Below are 25905 nucleotides of genomic sequence, written 5' to 3' on the forward strand. Positions count from 1 at the left end.
CTAAATCTAAAGGAAAAATCCAGTTCTTCTGATGCTGCAATCAGCCTCAGTACCCAGTCAGTCTTTTAAAATACTGAAATAAGAGGTAGTCAACAGAGGCTTATAAACATGTTTCTTTATTCTTACTGTAAAATCAGTTCATACTTTTACTAGAAAGGCATCAATCAAAAAAAATTTGACAACTGCTACTATATAGGGGACAATTTATTTTACTTATTTCCAAGGAATATTTTGTGAAGGTGAGAATAAGTAACCTCCAAATGAGATGCAATAAGTTACATAAGCTAATTTGCATATAAAAAAGTGAACTTGAAAGTACATTGAAAAGAATATCAGTAAAATATCTAGACATACAAATGAAACGAAACTTCAGTTTTGGTAATAAAAATAAATATTACTACAACTAGCAAGCATTTTATCTTTTTTGTACATTATTGCACCTTTGTATAAGATATATATGTATTTGTTTTGTTTTGTGAAATATTTACTTTGGTTTTGGTTATTTTACACTATTTTAATGCTTATACTCTTAAGAAAGAGAAGAATGCCATATCTTCATGGAATCTTATAGAAAAATAATCATACTAGTGATCTGAAACACAGAATGAACATATTTAGTGGAAATCACAAAGTCATAGAGTGGTTTGGGTTGGAAGGGACCTTAAAAAACATCAAGGTGCATGCCCCTGGCACTGGCAGGGTCACCTTTCACTAGACCAGGTTGCTCAGAGCTCCATCCAACCTGTTCTTGAACACTTCAATGGGTGGGGCATCCACAGCTTCTCTGTCAACCTACTCCAATGTCTCACCACCCTCAAAGAAAAGAATTTCCTCCTAATATTTTATCTAAACCTACTCTCTTTCATTCTGAATCCATTCCCCACTACCCTGTCACTTCATGCTCTTGTAAAAGTCCATTTCTGTCTTTCTTGCAGGTTCTCTTCAGGTACTGGAAGGCCACAACTCAGTCACCCCAAAGCCTTCTCTTTTCCAGGCTGAACAATCCCAACTCTCTCAGCCTTTCCTCACTGAGAGAGGAGGAAACACAGGAGAGGTGTTCCATCCCTCTAATCATCTTGATGGCCTCTTTTGGATCTGCTCCAGCAGGTCCATGTCCTGCTTGTGCAGGGGACCCCAGAGCTGATGCAGCACCACTTGTCCAGATTCTTATGGATGACACTCCATAATGGCATGAAATACTGGATATGAACCTAACAAGTGAATTAGTCATGCTAGTGCAGTCTTCTTCTTAGCGGATGACCTTCTAAATTTACCCCTTATTTCCATTTTCAGATCTAAGTCTTCCCTACCATTATTTTCTGGTGTTTGAGGTATTCAGTGATGATCAGTAGGTCATCAGATCATGTGTTATTAACATATGTATTAGAAAAAAGTGGCTGTTGGTGGGAGAGTGTTTTGTTTCAGTTCAGACAGAACACTCCTCTGGTCTCCCAAATGTGTACATCATAGTGTCAAGCACATCAAAGTAACAACTACAAGTGACTGACAGAGCTAGGATCCCCAGCCAACAACAGCAAAAGGAAGACTGGTCACAACTTCTTTTCCAGGAAAAACTATGGTGTGTGGTCAGTCATATATTCCCAAGGAATAACACATTTTCCCAAGGAAGAAAGCAAAACAGGGAGAAAAAAAGAATTATGGACTCATCAGCAAGCAGAGGTGTTCAAACAGACCTAGTGATCTGTGCTGCCCCAAAATCTGAAGAAATCCTCCAGGTTTCTTTCTATAACCAGTCTTCCATAAAGAATCTCTTTCCTTTTCTGATGTTGTTGAATCATTCATGTTCCTGGACACAAGTCTTGAGGAAGATCCTGCCCCACTGTCAGATCAGACATTGAGTTGTAGATTACATTTTCCTTCTGCACATAAGTAGTATAAGGTTCTACTTCCATTGTGTCATCCTAGCAAAACAAAACCAAAAACTGTGAATACAAGGAGGAATTTAGCTTGGCAAGGCTCTGCAAATCTTTCATCTGGACTGAAGAAAATAACTGGGAAATAGTGCTCTCATATTTACTCCTCTTCAGCTACAGGAAAAAAAACCCCTCCATTTCTTTTTCTACCAAGGAATGTGGATTGCTGTTTCTATCAAAGATTTGGAGTGTGAAGCTGAGGTATTGTTTCACTTGCCTGCTTTATCTTCCTTTCCACTCCCTTTTTTTGGCCTGAAAAAAATTTTTATTAGGATCTGATTCTCTAGAAAGAGCAAATGATAGGCTATAGTCTTGACCTTGATTCATTCCTAATCAGTCTGCATTTCAGTCTACAGACATGCCAATCAAAGTCCTGCGACATGACAGCAAGAACGCTGGTACTTAAACCATTATTTTACATTAATGCTGCTGTGTCTGTTAGCAGCACCTGGGAGGGAGGCCAGCAGAACAGCAGGAATACTAATAACTAGAATTGACTAAGTCTCTTTAGGAACTGAAGCATCTTTTTAAGTTGATGGCAGAATTTGAGTCTAGTGTATACTGTAGGTGCACAGATAAAATATAATTGTAACACATCTTGTATGTGTAGAGATGCTGTTATTTGGATTCGGCAGCAGAGAACAGAGACAGCTTACAAGTGAATTTCTCAGTTACACAGGAAGCTTCTAACAACATAGGATATCCAAAAATATCTCCCAGTTTGCAGCTCAGCTCTCCTTCCATGTTCTTGAGTATGATTTTTGCTTTAATTGTGGATTGACCATGCAAGATAAAGAGTGGCCTTCAAAATTCACACAATTATCATTCTGGACACCAAAAGGGATATTCTTTTGATTTTGGTGTCTGTTAATCTTGTTGCTTAATCTTCTTGTTCAATAACACTTTTCTTAATACCTCCCAACCCATGCTATTGTCTCCCTTCCTGACTATTATTTGGAGAGCAGTTGTGGTCAGGGTATGTGATATGACAAGGGAAATATGGGGGGACTGTCTCCTTGTTAAAGGAGGGCTTTAGCTGAGTGTTTGCTGTTGGAACACACCTCTAGTGTTTGCTCCAAGTCAAAGTTATGGTGAAGATAATAACTTCATTTTGTCCTATAAAGAGCTAAGAGTAAATATATCAGATGCCCTAGTACTTGCTGAAAGCTGAGAGTAAAAATCTAATGTTTTCCTTTCACTGATCATGTTTCCAGGGCTACCAGAATCACCATGATTTGGTGATGGTCTAATTTCCATAATTCTCCTTACCTGTTGGGAATGTATGGGAGCAATTTCAGGTTTGGTTCTGTGGCATGGTCTGTGAAAAAGAAAGGTATTAAAATATGTTTAGCTGGATCACAGCTTGGTTTCTTTGATCAAAAGCTTATGAAACATTTATTTTTCTTGTCTTCAAGAGTAAAACCTTCTCATGTCTCTCTCTCCTTGACATTTGATCCTGAAATTATAGCACCCTACTTTTCTTAAGAAGTTTTTTCTTATGTTTGTGGGTGCTTATACATAAATTGGAAGCAGATTAGAATCAAATCCCTCTGTAAGGATATACATTTTGCAGTTAGTGAAATGGTATTGAACTAATTCTTTACCTCTGAAGGAAGAGGCCTGAGAGAAAAACAGTTTGTAACAGGCAAATGAGGAATCTAGCTGAGGTTTTCAGTACAGGTGCTAATTCATCCTTCCACTCCACAAATTATTTCTGTAGGTATTCCTCAGAACTACTTTTTTTTTTCCTTCGGTTTTTTTTTTTTTTCCTTTCCATAGGAAATCCTAAAGGGACCAGAGCCCAGCTTCACTCAATGAATTTTTTAGTAAATAAAGATAGACCTGCTGTCCCTTCTGCTCATATGGCAGGCTGGCATTGTTCAGTCCTCTGGCATTTAGTGGAACTTATTAGTCAGCAGAACCAGTGCCCTGATCTAACCAAGAAATATACTGGCAGACTATGACAGTATCTGAAGAAGATTTACTCTCACAGATTCCTATCAGAAAGAAGTGTTCCCCTTTAGGAGGCAATGCAATCAGGGTCCTTGCCCAACTTCTTCCCATTTATATTTTACTCAGGGAATCATTCTGTGAAGATGTGTGCAATGCACAGTGCACAGTGTCTTCAGTACAGAAATATTTGATGTAGTTAATTTGGTTAATCACAGCAGCACAGACTGACAGAATCATGTGATTTCAAGACACAAAGAGTATTTTAAAATTTCTTCTAGCACTAGACAATTTTTCCTTAGCACCTTAGCATAAGTACCTACCTATCACCATGAAGCTTGAAATAGCAAATGGCAGCCAGCAAGGTGATAATGATCAGAACACAAGTAATGATGCAGGCATACAGGAAAACGTTGGTGACGATTTTCTCTAAATATAAAGAGACAGTCTCAGTTATATCTTCTGCTCAGTTTCTGTATTATTTCAGTAGAAGATTAAAGTTGCTTTAGAACATACATGCATTTTCAGCATGCTTGTAAAACAAATAGAATGTCCTTCAGCAGAAAGGAATATAGTAATGAAACTTTGCTGAGAAGTACAAATGGAGTATCTGTCACAGGCAAAACTAGATTCCACTAGTGTCACAATGGCCACTCATAATATATTTTCACTAAGCCACATCTGAGTTCCTCTCAAGGACTCATCATTTCTCAGTAGTCATAAATATTCTCAAAAGCAACAAGAAAACAAAAAAACAGAACCCAAGGGTCATATGTTATCAGACATTCACAATTTGGAATGAAGGAATGTAATTTTTTTCTGCCAGCCACTTGAGACTTGGCTCTCCGTTTCTCTTACCATGATATTAAAGTTTGCATAAAAAAAAAAAAATAATCCTAATATTCTCATTCCAAGTGATTATTTGAATACAAAGTTAATGACTGCTTTCTCCCTGTTTCCATAAGCATTTCCACTACCACAAGGATACTACCATACTTATATATATCCCCCTTAGGGAAGAAAGCATTAGGAAATAATGTCCAGAACACAAAGAAGCCAGTAATGTTTCTGGACAAAGGCAGTCAGGGATGACACTCTTGTCTCTATAGGACTTGACTGAAGATTTCTGTATATTTTAGAGATTTTCCTTCCTAGAAAGAACAAGAGCTGAGAAAGCTGGACAGGGGTTTGAACATGGAGCATACAAAGGGAAGCTCACCTGAGGGACAGCAGGCTATGGACTGGTTCCAGTTCCCAGCTGGGTGGGACACCATGCAGGTGATCACACTGGTGACACTGGTGCTACATGCTGTGAACTTGCTGAGAACAGTCACTGTCCCGTTGTCATGGCACTTCTCCTCTGCAGTGGAGCTGCCCTCTGGGGCCCAGGAGAGCTGAGCCGGCGGCTTCCCCACTGCTGCCTCGCACACGGGGCTGCCCTGCTCGTCACAGGACAGGCTCAGCCTCGGGGGGGCTGCAAAGCACCAACAAGGGGACAGGCATGCAGTTAGTTTGGCACAGCCGGGCTGGGCTGGTCTTGTCCTCTGCCCAAAATGAACCTGAACTGAACCCAGTGAAAAGAGGAGAATAAGGCTGGGCTGTCATCCCACCCCATCCCACCCCATCCCATCCTATCCCACCCCATCCCATCCCATCCCATCCCATCCCATCCCATCCCATCCCATCCCATCCCATCCCATCCCATCCCATCCCATCCCATCCCACCCACAACATAGGCCCAACACACACGGCATGAAGAACAGCTCTCTTTTCCCTTCTGCCCAACTCTCCCCCATCCAGCTGAGCCTCATCACAGCCATTCATATCCTCTGTGTGCACATGGGAAATTCCTTTGTGCCTGTCATTTCTAACTGGACAGTGGAAAAAGGGAGCAGCAGAAGGGAGAAGAGTGATGGGAAAGGAGACACAGAGATACTCCCAATGAAATACATGCGTTTATCCCAGCAAGAATCACAGAATGGCTTAGGTTAGAAGGGACCTTCAAGATCCTCTAGTTCCAACCACCTTGCCATGCAAAGGGACACCTTCCACAAGTCTGGGGTGCTTCAAGTCCCACCCAACCTGGCCTTTAACACTGGGATGTCGACAGCTTCTCTGGACAATCAGTGTTCCAGTGGCACTATCTTCACAATACCAAATAGCTTCCTAATATCTAATCTAACCCTACCTTCATTAGTCTAAAAAAAAAACCAGCTCCACTTTTACACATTCCTTACCCTGCACGGTCAGGTGGTACCTTTTGTGGAAATTCCCTTCTGCTGATGCCACATCACAGCTGTAATTTCCCTCCTGGGCTAGTCCCACTTGCCGTATCTCAAGGGCAGGAGGCAGATCTGCTCTGAATATCAAGTTTATGTTGTCACTGCAGGTTGTTCTGTGTGTCTTCTTCTTATCAGCCCTGTATACCAAGGTGCACAGGCCTCCAGCCTTGGGGGTTATTGTCCATTTAAGCAGAGTTATATTTCCTTTGAAAGAGCAGTTGAGAACTGAGCTGTTACCTACAGTCATCACTAAGGCTGAGGAATTGTGCCCTGAGGAGAAAAAAAAGAGAATGTGTGAGAGGGAGCCCAGGAGTTGTGGTCTGGACTTCACAGGGAAATGTCTGCAGTGCTACAAACAAGCGTGAGGCCACGGCTGTGCTCATCTGCACGTTGTCTGTCATCTCTTCCTACAGCCGTGGATTATGGATCCAGTGGCCTGTCACAGCCAACCCCTGCAATACAAATTTCCCACTGAGGATCATCTTAGTGGATAAGACTGGATACTGGAACAGGACCCTACTCCTGCCCATTGTCTTCAGTGGTTCCGCATCCAAAGGCTGTGCTTGTGTCAGCAAATCCTCCAGTGGGCTGCTCACGGGGCCTGAAATACAGGAATGTGACTCTTGCATCTGGCCACACGACAGTGGCTTTTCTCTCTAACTGTTGCTGCCAACAAAATAAACAACTTTTACTTCTGCATTCATATGAAATCCCATACAGTGGGATTTGGCCTTGTCTACACCTTTCAGGCATTACACAGGTGCACATAACACTGGTGGAGCTTTGTGTGGGAGGGAAGGAAGGATTTTGCCTCATGGCTAAGGGTTTTCTTATATGTGCATTAGTGTTGCCTACATGTACACAGGCAGCCTCTTTTGTGAGGTGAGAGAAAAGAAGAGTCTGAGAGCAGGTTGTAATCCAGTGTGAAGAGTAGCTGAAGGAATGGGACTTTTGTGTCCTCTGGCTTCTGCTGAAGTTAAAAGCAAGCAATCCCTAGATTTCACAATGTTTGTGAATGAAACTTCACAATTATTTCTTTTATAGGAATAATACCCACAGCTGTAGTCCAAACAAACCTCTCTTTATCACTTATTTCCTCTTTTAGTTGGCAGCCATTAAACTTTGGGACAGTAAACCACTGATCTCTCAGTTCTCTGTCAGTGGTGGAAATGAGTTGCTCTTTCCTTTGGCTGAGTAATGGCTTTAGTCTGAAAGCCATGTGTGAGGAGAAAACCAGAGCACTACTTTCAAAACCTATATTAATCTGGACAGACAGCTCAAGTTAACCAATCTGATTGGTACTGTATTATTGACAAATAATTTTTTCCCACATCATTCCAAAAATATTAATCCCCTCCCCAAAGCTTACCAGCAAACACACTAAAGCAGTAATTGAAAGTACATCTGGAACGTGCAAAGAATTATAAGATTCAATTTTTGCATGAATTAATGAAACCCTTTCAATCCTCCTCCGTGGTACAAGATCTGACTTTGTTGGGTTTTGCTACTACTTACCCAGATTCAGAATTATATTATTTCTGCTGTCCTGCACGCTGTGAAGCCCAGTTCTTAAACATTCACAATGCTATAGGAAGTGGTCTTAATGAGCATCAACTTTAAGTAATTAGTCAAATCATTACTATTGACCTCTTTGAGAAAACTACTGTTGGTTTTACCATATTAATATTGTCTGATATCTCATTATCTTCTTGAATCTAAGCGAATGAACCATTCCAGCTCAACTACTTTTGGTTTTGTTTGACTGTTTTCTGGGGAAATTATTTCTGACTTGCAAAATGAGCACACTTCACTGCATTTCAACTTACATATTCCTTCAAATGCTTTTGCCTTTTCATTTTGAGCATTAAGTATCCTTTGGATGAAGACACTTCAGCTGTTAAGAATGTTCTGTGACACATTATTACTCTGGAGGTGTTTTTAAATGACAAGTATTTTTCTCCCAAATGGCATTCAAGAAAATGTGAGGTATGTGTTTTAAACTCGGATGATTTTACCAGGAGCGGAATTGAAAGAAGTCTTTTGTCCCGTGATAGTTTCTGGATGAGTTCAAGGAGTGCCTCTGAGAGTTGGACAGCAAAGTGTTTCCTCTCCTGCTTTAACATTGCTGAGAGCCTCGGAGCTCCAAGTCATGCAGAGTATGGCTGACCTCATCTGAAAATGACTAAGCAAACCTGAGCACCCAAACCGCCCCTGTGTTGGAGCTGGGGGTTTTTTGGATTATGTTTGCAAATGTTGAGCAAGAATGACAGTGTTGTGCATAGTGAACTGGGTAGACTTCCATTTACATATTAAAGCAGCAGAAATTTACTTGTCTTTCAACTCAGCATCTCCTAAGCAGCTCATTGCAATGTAAAAGTTCCCCAACACAATGGGTTTTCAAGCTTCAAGGCTGTAAAGAAAGAGGCAGTGAAAGTGGTGCTTTTTGCTATGCCTTTTGTCATATTCTCCTCTGAATGAATCAGGTACCATTCACTTCAAATAAGAAACCACATCAGAAAGCTTAGAATCTGCTGAATCAATTTAAATACAATTTTAGGTTTACAGAAAATTTGTAGAAGGCTTATGAAATTCCCTGTATCTTGTTATTGATTCGGAAGACTTTAAGAATTTCCCCAGATGACACATCAATTACTAAAAAATCATCTTGCTTATCCTAGCCACACAGCTTCATACTTTTTCAAAGAGGTCTTATAATATAAAAGGTTAAACCGCTTTCACTTTACTGCCCTCTTCTATTGCTAGAGTGCAAGTAAGCAGCATTAGTGTAAATATTAATTGTGAATTTTCTTCCTTGATTTGCTTTTTTTTGGGTACATGCTGCTAGAAACATGATCTTTTGATTTCTTTTACAAAAGAATGTGTCTGCCAAAAATCCTTAAAGGTTTGGTTAATTTGTGTTTCTGAAGTGACTTTGAAGTGACTCACAAGCAAAATAGGACTGGACCTGGGTAATACTTGATGGAGAGCTTCCAAACCATGAAGAATAATGTCATCTATTTTCATGGAAGTTTCTGATGAACCTTCTATTTCAAACTAAGATATTATCCCAGGAAATGTCAAAACTTGCTAGATCTTACCACAGAATTAGCTTTATTCAGAAGCAATCCAAAATGTATATTCTCAGAAGTTAATGTGTAAATAGCTATGGGATCCTCAAGCACAAAGGCAGTTCCTTAAATAGAAGTTATTCCCATCCCTATCCCATCCTTCCTGGTCAGCCTTAGCATTTCCTCCTCTTTGAAGATGTTGGTAGGACCTCTCATTGGACTGAAGTTGGACATATTCTACTTTCTCTTTCTAATCAGCATACCAAAAACCATTAAGTATCTAAAAGTATATTTTATTAGAATATAAATCAATACATCATAAAGTGACAGGTCTGCAGGGGACACAGAATTGCTGGCTTTACTTATGAAAGTAAAGACATGAAAATAAATCTCCTTTGGTCCCTCGGTCCCTAAAGAACAGGTTCCTTCCCTCAGTCCTCTTTTCTACTCCACACCTTTTTGCTGACTTGTCAGGTTGCACATTTTTTACAAGATCACACCTGGGCTCCTTTTCCCTCACTTCCATGACTTCTTGTGGGCCTGCTACAATCAAGCCCTTTGCCGAGGTCTCCTGATCTGCTTCCTTTGTCCTCCTTATGCTGCCTGCCCCAGCCTGTGCTCTTGGATATGTACTCAGGACCTCTGAGGGAAGGTGCAATCTCCCCTTTCCTCTGGGAATTTCACTAAACCTAGAGGGTGTGTGTCTCCTCTACAGGAGAACTAAACAAACAGAAGTGTTTTTTGTGGTTTAATCCCAGCTGGCAACAAAGCCCCACACAGCCACAAGCTCACTCTCGTAGACTCCCCCTACAGTGGGATGGGGAGAGAATCAGAAAGGTGAGAAAACTCAGAGGTTAATAGGTAAAGCAAAAGCTATGCACACAAGAAAAACAAGATATCTCAAGGGCAGGTAGGTGTTCAGCCATTTACAGGAAAGCAGGACTGTATCATGCATAATGGTGACTTGGGAAGACAAACATCATAGCTCCAAGCATCCCTTCTTTGTTCTTCCCCCAGTTTTATATGCTGAGCATGATGCCACATGGTCTGGAATATCCCTATGGCCAGCTGGGGTCAGCTGTCCTGGCTGTGTTCCCTCCCAGCTCTTTTGGACCACAGTCCACTCAGTGGTGGTGTGAGAATCAGAAAAGGCCTTGGCTCTGTGTAAGCACTGCTCAAAACATCTCTGTAATGTCAACACAGTTTCCAGCACAAATCCAGCTCCATAGAAACCACTATGAAGAAAATGAGTTCTCTCCCTGCTAAAAACCAGCACAGTATTCCACTTCTGTTAAGAGAAAATGTTCAGTGCTGCAAGTATTTTAATTCAGACCTCTCACCACACCACTGTCTTCTGGAATGGTCTTTTCATGCTGCAAAATGGCTAAAAGTAATTTGCTGCTGTTTCCTCTGTGATAACCAATTGGTTTGTGACCAATGCATTAAGGCAGATTTATGACATCCACATCAGCATTTGTCTGCTCAAAGGCTCAGACCAGCACTTTGCACAGCTACAGCTCTTGAGGTGAAATCTCATCTTACAGCTGAACTGAACCGACAGCTTGCTGTGGCTGAAAAAGGGGATAATTAGTGCAGCAAGGCCTCAACTTCTGTGGGCCTGAAGAAAACAAGAGATTTGAAGGTCTGAGCTATCAAGCTCATCTTGGTGCAGTGCTAACTATGGGATGGTAATTAAATGTCAGCACTGTTATTTCATCGCACACAAGAGATATGAAATAAAGGATTGCATATTTATTGTAAATAACATCTCATTTTCAGTTATGTTCTTCACAATTGAGTTGACTGGAAAACAGCAATTGTTTTTTTCTGTTAGCCAGAAAGAGCAAAGCTCAGGAAACCAGAAGTATGTACTGTCTGTCACACTGATGTGGAAAACAGAGGAGTCAGGTTCTGGGAGTTCTGTACAGCACCAAACTGAACCATTTTATTTTGGTTGTGAATGCAAATCCATTGTGACCAGGTTTCACCTTGGAGACTCATCTGATAGTAGCAGGCCTTTAGACTGAGGTTCTCCAGTTTGACTGCAGCCTCTGAAATCCAATTATGCCATCTCATTGTCTCTCCTTGACTTGCAGAAGACTTCAAGCCATGTCTGAGAAGGTTCTCAAGCTGTATTGCAGTGCACTGAGTGCACATTCCAATGCACTGACAGATTCCACTTTTATGGAAAAAATAAACTTGGTTGAGGAGTTCACATTTGTGTTTCAAAAATGTGCTGGTTATTGTTGTCATTGTAAGCTTACTATAATTTGAAAAGACTGGGGGAAAAAATTTGCTCTGTTATTTTCAGTGTGGTTTTTGCAGTGTGTTTGAAAGCTCTCATGAATAACTAGTTGCACCAGCTTATTTTCAGTATCACTGATTTTGTCATTTCTCCTATTTCTCAGAGACTTTCTCACACTAAAATAACAAAGGTTTTAAAAACAGGAACATTTGAGTGAAAAGCCACTAAACTTCTGAGGGGAATCACTGCAAAATCAGAGACAGCTATGCAGGTTGAAAGTGCTACTTTCAAACACGAAAGATTTCCAGCCTCTGTTATTCTTCATAGCAGGTTTTAAACCACAGTAGAAATTTTTATTGCCTCAATTTCCATGACAGTCTCTTGCAAAATTTAACTGTTAAAGAGTTTTTTGCATTTTAAAGAGACTACTTTACTTTCTCAGACATATTTCTCAGACATCCTCTTGATTCTTTATTTCTTACAGTAATAATTTACCAGAGCATTTTGATGCATCATCCCCCTACACCCTCTGTAGGTATTAAACTTAGAGATATAATGAACTGAAACAATGATCATACCACAGCCAGTGACTAACTGTATCTTGGAATGAATGTAGTATATGAGTCACAGCAAGTTGTAAGCAAAAAGGCAGCACTGGATGCTTGGAAGAGTTCAGATACAAGTCTGCGTTGTGCATCTTTTTTCCCCTTCTACTGCCACAGGGTTCCTGCGACACCCAGCAAGGTTTGTCTGGAATGAAATGAAAGATAAAGAGAAGTGCTTTGTACTAGGGTAGGAATTGCTGATGTACTGACAGATTCTTATATAGTGTAGCTTTGTGACTTTGAAAACACAGTCACAACAGCACAGGATGGAGTGTGGGCTAAAAACCTCTCCTGTGTTTCGGGTGAGAAGCAAGTAGTTAGATGACTTTAAATTTCATTATAGAAACACATCAAATAGCTGACCTAAGTTCATAAGCCTCTGTTTCCTGAAACCTAGATCACAGCTTTTTGAGCACGGATGTATCTTTAACAGGACATATTAAAACAGAGTTATACCTTTATTGCTAGTTTCACACTCACAGTCTTTTACCCATAGTTATCATTATTCCTTGAAAAGATGTTTTATTTTCCTTTCATTCTAGTTAGGAATTTCCTTTATCTTCAAAATTCCTTTTTTCCTCATACTCAAAATTGTTATTTTGTTCTTCTTTTAACACATTTATTTTCTGTGACCACTACCATGCCACTTGCAGTACTTTTCTTACCACCAAGAAAAGTATTAAGTATTATCACTTTTTCTTGCTGTTTCATGCAAACTGAGATAGTACTCTCATGCTCTTTGCCTTTGGTTTTGCAATATGAAGTACTCCTAGAATGGCTGGATTTTTTAAGATTGCCAACTTCAACATGACTTTATATGTTGCAGAGCGCTGAGGACACTGATAGCAGTCAATTGGGATCTCAAGGTTTCAGTCTTCCCTCTCAAGGTGGAATATCCCAGTTGCCAGTTTCCAGTGTGTAATTTTTCTATTTTTCTTACGCTTTCTCTAGTATCTTTTCAAGCAGTATTTCAAGACAGCTAATTTTGAAGGCAATGAAAAGATGCTAAAGCTCACTTAGGTAGAGATGTGTTCGATATAGTGTCCCCTTGAAAAAAAATTAAGCTGAAAGAATAAAGGACAACTACAGAGACTACAATTGTCCAAGGATGGATAAAGAACTGGGTTAAGGAGAGAAAGAAAAGGTAATTAAATGGTGGTGCCAGTTTTAAGATAGCTTGCTGATAATATTTCTCAGCAGCTGATTTTTGCTGAAATTCCATTTAAGTTTTTATTTAAGTTTTTACAGAGGCATTGGCTGTATCAGCAGCATGTGAGGAAATTTGTTGAAAGCAGGAAGAACACAGTGTTATTAGTATAAATAGTTGATCTGTCACACAAGAAAAATCAGTTGACCTTGATAAGTAGAATGTTAGATATGTGCTGAAATTTAGACGCTAAAAATGTCGTAATAATAAAAAATAGGTAGTCCAACAAATTTTGACTGGAAAGTCGAATACAGAACCATGCCTTAATCAGTATTTAAACCAGCTTTTCAATAAAATGGGTACTTGTTTTGATGATCAAATTGTTTTTGAAAAGTGTTTTCTAATAAAATGCCTTCAATTTGATCCAGCAATTCAGTGATTTATCCCCATGTAAATAGGTTATGTCTCAATATAATATGACTGTAGGAAAAAAAAAAGGATAGGTACATTTCTTAAATGAAGAGAACAAACACTGTTATATCCTCAGCTGATAATAAATCATCACTGAGCTTAATAAGCTGTCACACAGTATATCAGTCTGGCAGTAAACTTTGAACTTTGCTACTTCTGAACTGTGCAAAGTAAGTAAATCTTTCTTCTTGCAGAATGTGAGCTGGAATGGATGAGGGCAAAAGGGATTTGCACCTGATGTCAAAGTGCCTTGGGTAGTATTGCTTTCAGAGTAGCACTGTGACACCATGTGTGACAAAGTGATTCCAGTTCTCAGTATAGAAACAGATACAGATTGTTTTATATTTTGTTTTATGTGCTGAACTTGGCCTTTTACTCTCGGCCACATGAGAAGAAAAATAAACCAAGTACTCTTCACTCATGCTTAAGCAGCATTTTCCTACTATTCTAAACAAAAATAGATCATTTTCTGAAACTGTAGGTTGTGTGCCTTCTTTTTCATACTTTGCAGAGAGCAGATAACAAAATGCTATGAAAACATACTTCTGACCTCACTTTTATATGGTTAAAGCACAGTCATACCTTGTTTAGTGCTTACCTTTAGTATTGCAGTTTTCATCCCAGCACTGTCTTATTCAACACCAAGACAAGGCAGCATAAGAAAATCCTCTATGCTTTTTTCTTAAGAATGATTGCACCTCTTAACTACAAAATATATCAGCTGTGAGTTTTAAGTAGCACCTACCTCTAGAAGTGCATTCACAGTTAAAGAAAATCTGCTTGCTTTGTAAGTTATGAAGTATGTGATCAGTTTAGAAGACTGAACTTCCTTCTTTCCATGGTTTTGACAGCACACAAGTTGAGGCAAAAACACACTCTGTGTTTGGACCACAGCAAAATAAAATGTTGGTATCATAAGGATGTGTTTTGAAGATTGGACTATGGCAGTTTAGATGTGTTCTATGAAAATTTTTGCTTTATTTAATGGTACAGAATTCTTTCTAAAGAATTTGGATGAGAAAAACAGTCTGCTTGCGTTCAGATGCTTTTAGAGTAAAAGAAGTCAGAATAATTCCTGCACACTGTCCCAAAGAAGCAGCAAGGAAATAGTGAAATGAAGACAAATGTAAGTTTACCATAATAGATTTTTTGGCTATGATTTTTTGTATCTGGAGCAAGATTCCATCATAAACTAGAATAGAAGTCAACAGAGACAGATGCAGTGAAACATACTAGGGCAGAGATAGTCAAAAGGCAATAAAATACTAGTACACTAGTGAAAAAGAATGCACTGGTTTTATTAAGGAAAGAAACAAAATGAAAGCAGTAACATTCAAGGAAGTTATATATGCAGGCAAACTTGAACTGTAGCTAGGTTGCTCTGTAAATTAACTTTACTTTCATTCACCTCATAGTCTATTATTCCAGCACAATGTCACTGACTTCAATTTTTCACTATTGATAAAACTGAACAACCACAGGGAATTACATCTCTTTACTGATAATGGATATCTTGCAACTTCCTGTAAAGCTCTTGCACATATCCATTGTCACAGGATAAACTACAGAGGCAGTACATACCCAGTCAAATGCTGCAAATGTTATTTCAAAAACAAAAGAGATTTATTGCATGGACTTCTCATGGAAGTCCTTGCCTGTCCTTACCACTCTCCCTTGGAGTATACACAACCATTTGAGGTGTTGTGTGTGCTTAGCTAACTAGAGAAACCTTCAGAGCATTGCAAACATATTTTAATGTTGAATCTTTTTCACTGCTGCTACTGAAGATTGTCACAAAAGGATTTTTAGTAGAGATCATGCCCCAACAACTTCAGTGGTTTATTATCCAACTCTACCTGAGGGCAGATCTAGGTATGACAATTAGGAAGCAACCTCATCCTTTTGTCTGAGCTGCTCCATCTTCTGTGGTAAAAACTAACCCAGTCACCCAAAACAACACGCTGAGGAAATGTTAAGGAAAATGTTAATGGAGATAAAGTCTGGTTACATACAACAAATTTTCCATGACTTCATTTCTTTCAGAGTAGCTTGCTCTCGTCTTCAGAAGGGGGGGACATAGTTCCTTCTGAGCTTCATGCAACACTGAAGACTAAAATTATCTGGACAGAAAATGCACATTAGATCAGCTTGACACATTTAGCCTGTGATCTCTGAAGGAAAAAACCCTTGCTGCTAAATCTTACTCAGAAGAGCCACCCTCATACTGAAGGAAACAAGTTAAGGAGCAGTGCTAGCTAAAAACTTCCCATCAAATGTAGGCTGCTTTTTATTGGGAGCAGTTTGAGGAAAGAGGTTTCAGGTGTGAAATTAGATTTCAATGGAACATCTTTTTTATATTCTTTGAAGGGCAATATAATTGGTTAACTAAGACACCAATAAGTTAAAATCCAAACACCTTAGCGTGAAAACTCTCCACTTTTTGGCATTGGACTTTTTAAAAATATTTCCAGCAAAGTGAATTTTTTAAAATAATTTTTGCCAGTAGGATTTCTATTTGTCTCCCCACTTTTTCTTCAATATTCTGTGATGTATTCACACTCCTTTACTTTTTGAGCAACTGTCTTCAAAAATGTAGATTGTCTTCAATGCTACCATAATTGATCTGCATGAACTTGAGCAGGTTCCTCAGTATTCTTTTGAGACAGTTCTTACCTAGAGAATAGGGACAGATCTTTTACCACCAGTGTGCCTGTTGGGAGGTTAATGATCCAAATAATGTTAATAATGTTCATGAAGTATTTAAATTTTTTCCAGTGGGTAGCACTGGGGTAACTATTTAGAACCCCTCCTCATCACACCAGACATTATAGATGGGTGTTCCATCACTGCTAACAATGACTGCATCTGTTTGGCTTTAAAATACCACAAAGGAGATATTTTTATTTTCTGACCAATGTCCATGAAGTTTAGTTCTATCTGTCCAAAATAGGAATGGACACATGCGTGTTACATATTATACAGAGATGTCCAAAGTTGAATTTGGATCTCACAGGCATATCTGTCTTCCTCCTCCCGTACAGAAACAGTTTAAGTTTCCGGAACTGTTCCTCAAATCCTTAGCCCCATCATCAAATCCCTGGATTGCTTTATGGTGTCTGGAAAAATATAGGCTCTGAAAATGCAAATGAGCAGTATGTGAGAAACATTAACTGCTGTAGTTAAACTGTATTAAAATGAAGTAAATACACTGAAAGACAGAAAATTTGGACTGCCATTGCCCTTAGTACAAAAGCCTTTCCCTTCTTGATACTGGCCATGTACCTTAGAACAAAATTCCAGAAGCTCCTCCCCTCTATCAGCACATCAGACTTTCTACTTCTCTGAAAGGTCCAAGAGATCCCTGCCCTATTTCAGAGTGCCTGCAGCCTCTCTTCAGCAGAAACTATATGTCCAAAAGCTTCAAGTTCCCAAACACTTTCCCAGGCATATTTTTAGGGTGTTGAAAGACTCATTTTCTCAGATGATGTGATTTGGAGGTCTTAGTAAAAAGGCTATTTGTGACAAATTGTATGCTCCCAGCTAAGGGTCACTACATAGTTGCCTATATAGAAGTCACAGGGAAATACCTGGCAGCCTTGTGACCACTAAGAAAAGATGAGCAGGAGTGGGTATTGGGAAAGCCTATCTTAACTGTGCATTACAATTTTTAGCACTTAATTCAAGACATATAACTATTTATAGCTTTTATAAAGAAAGGAGCTTTGCACATTTCCCATTCTTACATCCCAATGGCCAATTGGTCCAGTTAGACTCACCTGCTAATCTCATGACCATGGTGATGGTGAGCAGCACAAAAACATACACGGTCTTCCCAGCAATCTTCATCTTGGTTCCTGCTTTCATGGCTCAGGCAGCTCCCTCACTCCATCCATCCCTCCACCAACTTAACTGTGGTCAGGGCAGCATTTCTAGCCTGCCAATACATCCTCAGCAGCCAGCGTCAGCGTTTCCTCTTCCCCTTTCCCATGCCTCTCCTTCAGCTGTGCATGCTCTGGGCTGACTGGCTCCTCAAAGCTGGAGAGGTTCCTCCTTCTGACTTTTCAGAGCTTCCTGTGCTGAGAACCCAGGCAAACACTGAGGAAACAGGCTGAGCATTCTGCCTTCCGTTCATTGGCTCTCCTCAGGAGGCTGATGACTGAAGATAAACGCTGCAGCAGAGTTCAGAGAGTAAAACCAGAGGAGATTATTCAATGCTGAGTTTAATATCAAAAAGGAAATCTTAGTCTTGGGAAACTAGAGAGAGACTTCATGTTTCTTCATGTTTCTCACTGCTTTTACTTCTGCTAGTTGTTTATCACATCTTTGGCACAACCTCCAAGAAAATTCTTAAATTCTTCCACATGTCTTCCTCAAAAAAAAAAAAAAAAAAAAAAAAAAAAAAAAGTAGTCTTAAAATCTTCTCTATTGTGACATTTTTAATTATTTCTCTCTTAGGCACCCACTTAGCACATGGAATTCTACACTTCCCATATATATACACAGCCTCATGTGAACTTTTAAGTTTTAGACCTTGTGAACTCCTAAATAAGTTGTAAGTGTACTCTTACTGCATATCCACCCTTGCCAGCTAAAATATTACAAATCCAAAACTCATTTTTTGCAGAATCTGAAAAAATACTGTGAGTATGGGACAGTTTTCAGGAAAACTGCAGAATGTCTCATTCTGGAGGTTTGAAACAAGGAAGCAGTAAATATTTCCAAAATGAAACACTGATACTTCACATTTAAATGATGGTTTTGTTTAGAAACTGATCTAATTTGAAGGGGGCAAAAAATTTGTACAAAAGCTGAAATATTGAGCAATTTTTTTTTTGGCACAGCTGAAATTACATTTTTTGTCTGGAAAACAAACACAAAAAACAATTCACTATTATGTGCCCTTAATCTAGTGCGGGCTTCCCATGGGGTCACAGCCTCCTCTCAGACATCCACCTGCTCCAGCGTGGGGCTGCTCCATGGGCTGCAGGTAGATCTCTGCACTAGGGACTGCAGGGGAATTGCTGCTCCAGCACCTGGGACACCTCCTGCCCCTCCTTTTCTGACCTCGGTGTCTGCAGGGCTGTTTCCTTCACATATTCTCACTCCTTTTGCCAGGTGAAGTTGCTTGGCCATTGCCCCCCACTGCTTAAATGTGTTATCCCAGAGGATGAGCTATCCATTGAGCAGCAGTGGAGAAGTTTGTATGCTGAAATTTCACCAGGTGACATTTGGTGAAATTTGATGGGTACTAGAAGCTGTAAAGAAATGTAGCACTCTTTGTGCACAGAGACTTGTTTACAAAGTTTAATAAGGTTCCTTCCTTTTACCTTTTTTTCACCAAGTGCTATAACTTTTGCACCAGCAAAAATGGAGATGCTTCATGAAGAAGAGAGGAGCCAGACTGTGAGTGTGGTGAGAGTATAAAAAATTGGATGCATAAAACAGCATAAATGTTGGTACCATGGGGAAGATGCTGAGCAGTGTGGGAACACAAATAGGACAGACAGGAGTTTTGTGCAGATGAGAATGATTTAGGTAAAGCACATGTGTGCATTATGTTAGTTCTGTACAGGGTGAATTAAGAGCTGCAAAATCCTGTGGCTCACTCTGCTACTGACAACACTAATTTTACTGAAAATTTCCATGGGAAAATACTGTCTTTGAATAAGAAACTGGAGTGCCCTTTGAGGAAAAGCTACCTCAAAAATATGAGGTTAAATCAGCATTTTAAAGAGAAGTGATGAATTTCATTTAGCTTTGTCTTAAACTGTTTTTCTCTTTTCCTTGTTTATGAATTTAAAAAATGGAAAAAACAAGTATTGTGGATAAGGACAGGTAATACTTACTCTTGCAATCAGAATGAAGAAGAGACTCTTGTTGAGAGAGGTAGGGTGACACTGTTTCAGAACGAAAAGTCTGTGTTAAATACTTGTCACCAGAAATTGAATGTCGCCCACATCTTTCACTGAAAAATATGTTTGGGGGTTGGGTTTTTTTCAGAATACTCTTGTGTGGGTTATTTTAAAATAATATTGTATCTGTTTCTCCACTTCCTCACTGATACAATAATTTTAAACTCCAGGGTCCCTCTCCTTTCCTAAGCCACAGCATTTCCCCAGCACAGTTCTGTGGTCAGTGGTAGAGAAAAGGCCTCAGCTATTAAAGCTCCAAGTCAGAATAATTAGCAATGAGGACAGAGACATAAGAGGAAAAGACAGAAAACAGATTAAAGTTGGCAGGAAATGAACTGCTCAGGCACTTGAACTGCACACTGTGTTTAAACAGTTCTGATGAATGCAGTCTGGTGTTCTAGTTTTGTTTGATCAGACTGGTGTTCCAAAATGGTCTGCATAGATGTTCACTGGAACAGAGGAATGTGAATTAAAGTCTTATTTAAAGAAGTAAAAGAAAGACTGATAATGATCCTATAAAGAAAATAATGCAAAACACAAATTCAGATGGATGATCTCTGTCCCAGGAACATCTCATTGACTACTGCTTCTTGTGGGAGGGTGTTCTGTATATTTTTATCCACTTGATTTTTAACATTCAATATAGGATTTTGACACTCCTCTTGACTGTTCTGAGGTTTTCAGTGTGCTATTCACAGTAACACTGGTTTATTTTCTGAGTATTTACCACTGACTGTGGAATTAGTAATGCATGTGAACAGATACCATCGCTTTGTTTTAGATGAGGGCATGGAGAGGAAGATATGTTTATGTAAGTAAAGATAAGAAGACTGGAGAGATAAATAGGCAAAATGTAAGCAGTGTCAGGCCTCAAATGTAAAAGAAGTGGTGCTCAAATCTGATGCAAAGACAGGAGGATATTAAGACATAGAAAATGTGCAGACTTGCAGTGTACTGGATTTGCATAAAGCAAAAAAATAAGAGATGCAACAGGATAGAGGAGATTTTGGAAGAGAGCAAACTCTCTTCTAAATAAAAAAAGTCCAACTTTAAGTTATCATCATGGAAGATCTTTACTATAGAAATTCATTCAGAACCAGAAAGGAGACAGCTATATACTTTAGGTAAAGAAGAGCAATTTAAGATGTCATTAAGATTCTTTGGAAGCAGCTTTCTGGTTGAGGGCAGCAGAATTTGGGAAGTGAGATATGAGTAGTCTGTAGAAGGTCATGACAGAAAACAAGTTTACCACAAGCATTGATGAGTAATCATAGCAGACTTTTCTTCAAGTTATATAATGAGAACCAGGATCCCATGACATAGAATTCATAGGAACCTAGATTTATTTGGGTTGGAAGGGACGCTAAAGATCATCTATTTCCAACCCTCCTGTCATAGGCAGGGACATCTTTCCCTAGATCAAGTTGCTCAAAGTCCCAAACAGCCAGGCCATGACACTTTGAGGGATGGGGCATCCACAGCTTCCCTGGGCAACCTGTTCCAGTGTCTCACTACCCTCATAGAACAGAATCTTTTCCTCATATCTAACCTAAACCTACCCTCTTTCAGTTTAAAGCCATTCCCCCTTGTCCTGTTACTACATGCCCCTGTAAGGTCTGTAAGGTCCCTCTCCAGCTCTCTAGCAGGTTGCCATTAGGAAGGCTGCTCTAAAGTTTCCCTGGAGCCTTCTCTTCTCCAGGCTGAACAACCCCAACTCTCCTCAGTCTGCCTTTATAGTCCAGGTGTTCCAGCCCTCTGATCATCTTGGTGGCCCTTCTCTGGGTTCTGTCCATCAGGTTCACATCCTTCCTATGTAGTGGGCCCCAGATCTAGGTGCAGGACTCCAGGTGGGGTCTCACCAGAGCAGGGCAGAGGGGGAGAATCACCTTGCTTGCCCCGCTGGCTACACCACTTTGGGTGCAGCCCAGAAAGCCAAGCACATCCTGGTGGTGTGCAAAAGGATATGTTTGACTTTCTGGGCTGCAAGAGGATGTTGCTTCTCATCTCCCAACACCCCCAAGTCTTTCTCCTCAGACCTGCTATTGATTGATTCTCCACCCAGCCTGTGTTTGTGCTTGGGATTGCCCTGGTCCAGGTGCTTGGCCTTGTTGAACTTCATGAGGCCTGTGCAGGCCCAGCCCTCAGGCCTGTCCAGGTCCCTCTGGATGGCATCCCTTCCCTCCAGCATGCTGACTGCACCTCACAGCTTGGTGTTGTGGGCAAACTCACTGAGGGTGAGCTCAGTCCCACTGCCCCTGTAGCCAACAAAAGTGTTAAACTGCCTCTGTCCCAGCCCCAGCCCCTGAGGAATGGCACTCAACGCTGGTTTCCACTGGGACATTGAGCCAGGGGCTGCACTGAGTGTGACCATCCAGCCAAATCCTTCTCCACTGTGGTGTGGGCTGGGCCTCTGCACTTCAGAGATGGGGATGTTGTGTGGGACAGTGTCATGTGCTTTGCTTGTACAAGGCCAGGAGGTTACTCTTTCTTCATCCACTAATGCCCTCACCCGCCATGGAAGGCCCTCAGATCTGCCAGTGAAGCCATGCTGGCTGTTGCAAATCACTTCCTTACTTTTCATGTGCCTTGGTATAATTTCCAGGCAGACCTGCTCCATGATCTTGTCAGGCACAGAGGATGAGACTGAGCCTGTAGTGTCCCTGAGTCTTCATTATTTTCCTTTTTAAAAGATGGGAGTATGTTTCTGTTTTTCCAGTCAGTGGGGGCTTTACCAGATTGCCACATCTGATCTGAGAAAGGAGAGACTGGGACAGAGGATGACCTAGACAAGAAATAGTGCATGTAGAGGAATGAAAGTTGTTAAGATTTGCTGGCTGCATTAATTAGAAACAGTGTGCATTTAATGTAAAGGAAGAAAAGTGGAGAGGCTTGGATAGCTGAAGCCTGACACACAGTTGAGGATGAAGACATTGCCAACAAATGCAACTAAAGATATGCTTTGAGTAAGTGCCCATTTCCACACAGCAGAAGAGAAACTCGAGTGTCATTTGTTCAAGGTGCTATGAAGAATCTTCACAACCTACCTGGAGACTGAACTTTCCCTGTCTTCTGAGTTCTAAGAGCACAGATCTGGGCTCTGCCTGTGGTTTTCAGTGTGGGTTATTGCAGTGCCATTTCATGTTAATTATCGTAAATGTCATCAGATATTATTTGGCAGTCTCTGTGATCTGCTCTGTTTGAAGTGGTTTTACTCAGCTTAAAGTCCTTGCTGAGAGCATATTCCATGTTAATAACGAATTCAACAAGAAGTGCAAGAACGGTAACGCTGGTTTTTAACTTTTAACCAAATGCAGACAGAAATAAAATTGCTCCAGGAACTGAGTTTCCAATGATGACGTGACTATCAGAGTGCTGGAACCCCATCTGGTACAAACTTAAGCTGGCCTGGTTTTGTTGACTTCTCATGAAGGTTCCATGACTTTCTTCATGTGAGAATTCTCCCTGCTGTCTCTTTCTATGTCAGCTGAGAATCCTAAAGATTCATATAGCTTGATGGTCTGCAAATAAATTAGTAAATCTCTGAAGCTGGAAATGGTTCTGGGAAAGGATCATGATTCTCTGTGTACTGACAGATCTGTTTCAGACACAAAGTGCTCACCCCAACACTTGTTTTGTCCAGAAATTTGGCAAGAAGGTAAAATTGAGGCTGGATTACAGTATGCAAAAACCTTGTTCAAGATATAGGGCATTAAAACCAATTTAATTATTTCAGAGATTGCAGTGTCTGTCACACTTGTCAGTGAATTTCCTACCTTTTGATGACCTGTCTTAGAACCAAGATCTTGTTACAATGACGGGAAAAGAATTTCAGTAGTTTTATTTGCATATTCTGTAACAAATACTTTAATTTTGCATATGGAGGTATGTGAAAGAGAAAATGAAAGTATCCATAGCATCTTTCTTTTGTGCAGGCAGATGCAAAACTTCTCTATCTACTTAACTGATGCACTTTGATGTTCCTCCAGCTATTCCATTTCTTGACTCTAACCGAGTTCATCCAGTCTACCTGGAACATGATTGACAGTCAGCCTCAGATTTGATTGCCTGAATGTTTGCAATTGCAGACTCTGTAATCTGAGCTTTTGTGTTCACCATGCTGTGAAGGCCAGAGTGCAGTGGTCATTTCTTAGCTCACGGATCCCACCACATGGCAAGTCCCCTAGCAGAATGGCATCATGCAGCAGGCTGGCTATGAAAATATAATTTATGACCTTTGTGGCAGCAAAGTGGCACAATATGCTTATAAAACCTCTTCCTGGTTGTTCTGTGGTTGGGTGTTGCTTATTCCTAGAAACACCCACGCACCTGAAAGTCCTGATGAGAATAAATTTCCTTTTACACAACTCCTACTGGAGGGTAGGTAAGGTTGAGGTGAAGCCCACATTCCCAGATTCCTTCTCTGTTCAGGGAAGCTTACATTAAATAACAAGACTGAAACCAGGGGACCTGACTTTGAATTCAGAGCTGCTGGGAACCCTTTATACACATGTGTAGGTAAATAAAATATTACTCATGTTTCAAAGTACTGCTGAGGTTGATTGTAGGTAATAAAAGTACTAAAGGCCTCCCTGCAGCCTAGTCTGAAATTCCACTTCCCATCATTTCTGGGAGTCCTGTCCTAACAGCTTCTGCAGGCCAGATCTGTGCTGTGCAGATGTTGACAGAGCAGAGCTCCCTGGGCTGCCTTTGAGCTGGCTCCAGACACAGAAGCTGTGCAGGGAAGTCAGCACAGCACTGCACACAGCCAGGGCACAGAAACCTCTGTGTGCAACTCTGTGCTACCTGGTGGGAATGAAAGAGTCCACCCAGCGCAATCCAAGCCTGTCAGCTTTCTTGGAGCCAGTTCAGGGTCACTGACACACAGCAAAGGCTCACAGCTCCTGCTGGGGTGAAATGTTGTGGCTCTTTTGAAATCAGCATTAAAATGTTCACCTGTCCAGGCTCTAGAGCAGGTCAAAATGCCTAGCAGTTTTATTTTGTGACATGCTGTGGTTATGTTGTAGCCTGCATCCCAGCAAGGTTCCCCTTGAGCACAACTCCAGATTGTGCAAGGAAGACTGGGCTTGCTTGCAAAAGTGCTCTGAGAGCAGCTGACTGAAAAGTGAGGAGGAAGTGGCTCAGAGGACCAGATGAACTGACACGTGTTTCATGAGAGGAAAGGGGCAGGAATGTCCAGATGAAGCCTAACTCCTCTCACTTCTGGATGCCCAAAGCACTGGAGTCTGCCCCTCTTATCTTTGGTCAGGAGGCTGAAAAGAAATGTGGAATTTTTAAGGCTCTACTTGAACAACAGGAAGATGTTTCACTTCTCTGATTCCTTAGATGCTTGACTTGAGAGATGGACAGTATATCTTCCCTTGACAGCAAAGAGTGGGACAATTTTTTTTTCCAGTGGAGATGCTCCCTAGCAATCTCCCACAATAGGCAAGCTAAGGAAGCAGGAAGTTTTGCATTTGAAAACCCTTTGCAGCACACCAATGATATGGCCTGGAAACCTGCTAGCTCAGCAAGTTTGGGACTGACCTTGGCACTGCTCTCAATGCTGTGCTGTGTCTCTTATCCCCACTGTGGCTGCACAGAACACCAAGGCTGTATGTGATCTATCCTCCATTATTTCAAGTACCCAGACTAAGAAAACATGAGAAATCTGTGGGAAATTTTTTTCTGCCATAAGTCAATGGAAATTAGTGGAAAGAAACAGGTGGATGGAGATGTTTGCAGGGTAGATGTATTAATTTCATTTTCTGCAACAGGTGCTACACATGTAGACAGAAGCAGGAGATTCATTCTTCTGCCTGATTTTGCATGTTTGGACAGTTATTTCTATCTTATTTTGCAGTAGGGGTGAGAGCAGATGACTCTAGTAGAGTGGACATTTCTATAGAAGAAATTCAAGTGCAGCATCAGATCATTCAAAGGTGCAAGATGTTTTCTAATCTTCAAAAGTTATGCATTGGTTTAAAGGACAATACATAAAACTTAGTATCTCTTTCAGTACCGTGTCTGCATTGTTCTAATTTCTCATGTTTACCATAATTCATTATTTATGTTTTATGCAGGCTTGCTTTCTTTCTTGTTTCAATATCTGGTGATAAGGATGTACGCAGCGCATTTATGTGCTAATGTAAAATTACTTCCTTTTCCTGCCTTGAATTGGTAAGAGATGAGTTGAGACTAGTCCATTACAGCTGTGTTAGGCATAAAATCAGTGTTCAATAGTTAATTAAATGTTGGTTTAATTAAGATGTGCAAATCCAAAAGAATCTCTGG

The 25905-nt window shown here is 40.4% G+C and overlaps 1 protein-coding gene across 1 annotated transcript; it reads right to left on the reverse strand.

The window, feature by feature from the left end:
- Positions 1-260: 260 nt before the first annotated feature.
- Positions 261-17596, reverse strand: LOC131554705 (cell surface glycoprotein CD200 receptor 1-A-like). The gene is made up of 6 exons (XM_058800257.1): positions 17479-17596; positions 6122-6436; positions 5104-5358; positions 4208-4313; positions 3204-3252; positions 261-1922 (listed from the first exon to the last, which is right to left on the reverse strand). Exons 1-6 carry the CDS (start codon positions 17564-17566, stop codon positions 1800-1802), a joined length of 936 nt encoding a protein of 311 aa, XP_058656240.1. The 5' UTR covers positions 17567-17596; the 3' UTR covers positions 261-1799.
- Between the last annotated feature and the right edge of the window lie 8309 nt (positions 17597-25905).

Source organism: Ammospiza caudacuta, chromosome 2, assembly GCF_027887145.1.
Source record: "Ammospiza caudacuta isolate bAmmCau1 chromosome 2, bAmmCau1.pri, whole genome shotgun sequence".
Lineage (NCBI taxonomy): Eukaryota > Metazoa > Chordata > Aves > Passeriformes > Passerellidae > Ammospiza > Ammospiza caudacuta.